The sequence below is a fragment of the Nicotiana tomentosiformis genome, chromosome 7, assembly GCF_000390325.3.
Source record: "Nicotiana tomentosiformis chromosome 7, ASM39032v3, whole genome shotgun sequence".
NCBI classification, from domain to species: Eukaryota; Viridiplantae; Streptophyta; class Magnoliopsida; order Solanales; family Solanaceae; genus Nicotiana; species Nicotiana tomentosiformis.
Window position 1 is genome coordinate 95,192,070 of NC_090818.1, and position 2,685 is coordinate 95,194,754.

The window sequence follows — 2,685 nt, forward strand, 5'->3', positions numbered from 1 at the left end:
CTTGTGCAGATACCAGAGTTGGTCCTAGCGGCGTTCAGTAGACTTGCTCAGATCCAGCTATTCATAGGAGACTTGAGGTATAGCTGCACGACGTCCGCAGCCCTGAAGTACCCTTCTACTTCTTTTGGCTGTTTATTTGATTCAGACAGCTATGTTATTTCAGACCATTATCTGTAGTATCTTAGACGCTCATGTATTTGTGACACCAGTCCCGGTATTTGTATTTGGATTTCGTCGCTTATTAGTTTATTTACCTTGTTCCAGTCTATTTAGTTTCTTTATTGTCTTTGTATTTGAAATTTGTTAAAAATGGTTAATAAATATATCTAGCATTGTCTTTCCTAGCAAGTGAAATGTTAGGCGCCATTACGGTCCCGAGGGTGGAAATTTCGGGTCGTGACAAGTTGGTATCAGAGCACTAGGTTGTCTAGGTTTCACGAATCATGAGCAAGCTTAGTAGAGTCTGGAGGATCAGTACAGAGACGTCTGTACTTATCTTCAAGAGGCAATGGAGTTTAGGAAAAAATTTGCTTCTTTCCTTCTCTATCATGCGATTTTATTCTATCATTGATGATTGAACCATTCTATTCTCTTTCTCTCGTAGATGGCGAGAACACATTCAACATCAGCAGCCGAAGCCCCCAATGGAAGCTGCTACCAGGGGCAGGGGTCGAGGCCAAGGTCGAGCCAGAGGCAGAGCTCAGCCTAGAGCTCGAGCAGCAGCACCCGCAGAGGAGCCTCAGATTGATCATGAGGAGGAGATCCCAACTCAGACCGTACCCGTCGGACCAGCTCAGGTCCCGGAGAGATTTATAGCCACTCTAGTGCGTCAGGATGCTCTAGTCCTCTTGGTGGGCCTTATGGAGAGTGTGGCCCAGACCGGTGCATTTCTGGTGGCACCAACCGTCTCTCGGGCTGGGAGAGGAGCACAGACTCCCGCTACTCACACTCTGAAGCAGGTGGAGCCTTGATATAAGGCTCCAGCAACCCAGCCAGTTGGGATGGTTCAGCTGGTTATTGCGGCACATGTCGGTGATAGGCTTGCTATGTCTTCTGAGGCCTTATTGAGGTTGGATAAGTTTACCAAGCTCTTCCCTATTCATTTCAGCGGTGCATCTTCTGAAGACCCACATGATTACCTGGATCGTTGCCACGAGGTGTTGCACAATATGGGTATAGTTGAGACCAATGGGGTCGACTCTGTAGTCTTTCAGATGACTGGTTCCGCCAAGAAATGGTGGAGAGATTATATGTTGACTAGACTAGCTGGTTCACCCGCACTTACCTGGGATTTGATTTCACAGCTCTTTCTAAAGAAGTTCATTCCTTTCCCTCTGAGAGAGGATTACCGCAAGCATTTTGAGCGTCTTCAGCAGGGTAGCATGACCGTGACCCAGTATGAGACTCGATTTGTGGACCTAGCTCGCCACACCATTATCTTTCTTCCTATTGAGAGGGAGAGAGTGAAGAGATTTATTGATGGGCTCACTTTCACTATCAGGCTATAGATGGCCAAGGAGATTGGAGGTGATATTTCTTTCCAGACGGTCGTATATATTTCTAGACGGATCGAGATGGTTCGATCTCAGGAGAGGGGCCCTGTCACGCCCCAAAACCGAGGAGCGCGATCGATGCTCAACCGAGAAAATCCGGCCGAGCAAGCCTGTTAGATTACCTTCTACCCAAACTCATCTATGAATAAAGAAAAGATGTACTCCATTAATCAACACTTAAAAGATTTCATTAATAACTTCCATTTCATTCCCATTAGCAGCTTCATTCATAATTTCCAAAATATTACGCGTTTATAGAATTAATGAAAAACATGATCTCCAATTATCAACATTTCTAATTCAATTCCCAATATCAACCACAACCTACAACCTGTCTACGGAGCCTCAATAGAAGAGTAATATGGAAATGCCGGCAACAAGGCCCTGGCTATACCTCAAAACACAGTACATGAGAAACAAATACATGACCCCGAAATAAAGTGGGGCTCACCAAATCAGATGAAAAGAATGTACTGCTATCACTGATCAATGTCACCTGCTGTAGAACTACCTGCATCCATTTAAAGATGCAGCGCCCCCGACAAAAGGGACGTTAGTACTGTCGAATAGCACTAGTATGTATAGCTAAAAGTCCTCTTTCAAAATAGAATGCCCATATATGAAAATGTAACACATAGAAACAGCAAGTCACCATCCACAATATCCAAATGTCCAGTTTAAAAACATGATAATTTTCAAAATACGAAAATAATATATATTTTTGGTTGGGAGATCATTAGCACCGATATTCCACCGTCTTTGTTAGCACGGAGTCCGATCACGCCCGATCGGCTAGGCCATCTCCCCACGGACAATGTGGTTTGACAGATGATGCGAAAGAAAGTTGTTGCCAAGAGTAGTACCACCATGTGCGCAACATGGAGTCCGATCTCCACCCGATCAGCTAGGCCGTCTTCCCACATATGCCGTGTGGGTTGACTTTTCCATTCCACAATTTTTACCAGTTCATCCCAATTAAGGGGAATAATATCACAATTTCATCCCAAATAAGGGGAATAACCACAATCCACCCCTACACTGGCACGTGCAGTTTCAGGTGTGGGCCTTATGACCCACCCTTCCTCGGTTTTACTAATGATACTCCCAAAAATATTTTATTTTTGATTTGCAC

General features: G+C 44.7%; 1 protein-coding gene across 1 annotated transcript; it reads left to right on the forward strand.

The window, feature by feature from the left end:
* The first annotated feature begins 1,001 nt into the window (after positions 1 to 1,001).
* LOC138896043 (uncharacterized) lies at positions 1,002 to 1,508 on the forward strand. Its single transcript, XM_070180818.1, has one exon. It carries the CDS (start codon positions 1,002 to 1,004, stop codon positions 1,506 to 1,508), a length of 507 nt encoding a protein of 168 aa, XP_070036919.1.
* The last annotated feature ends 1,177 nt before the right edge of the window (positions 1,509 to 2,685 follow it).

What these genes read in the sequence shown, in the direction of transcription:
- LOC138896043 (XM_070180818.1), top strand. Translation starts at nt 1,002, where the DNA reads ATGGTTCAGCTGGTTATTGCGGCACATGTCGGTGATAGGCTTGCTATG.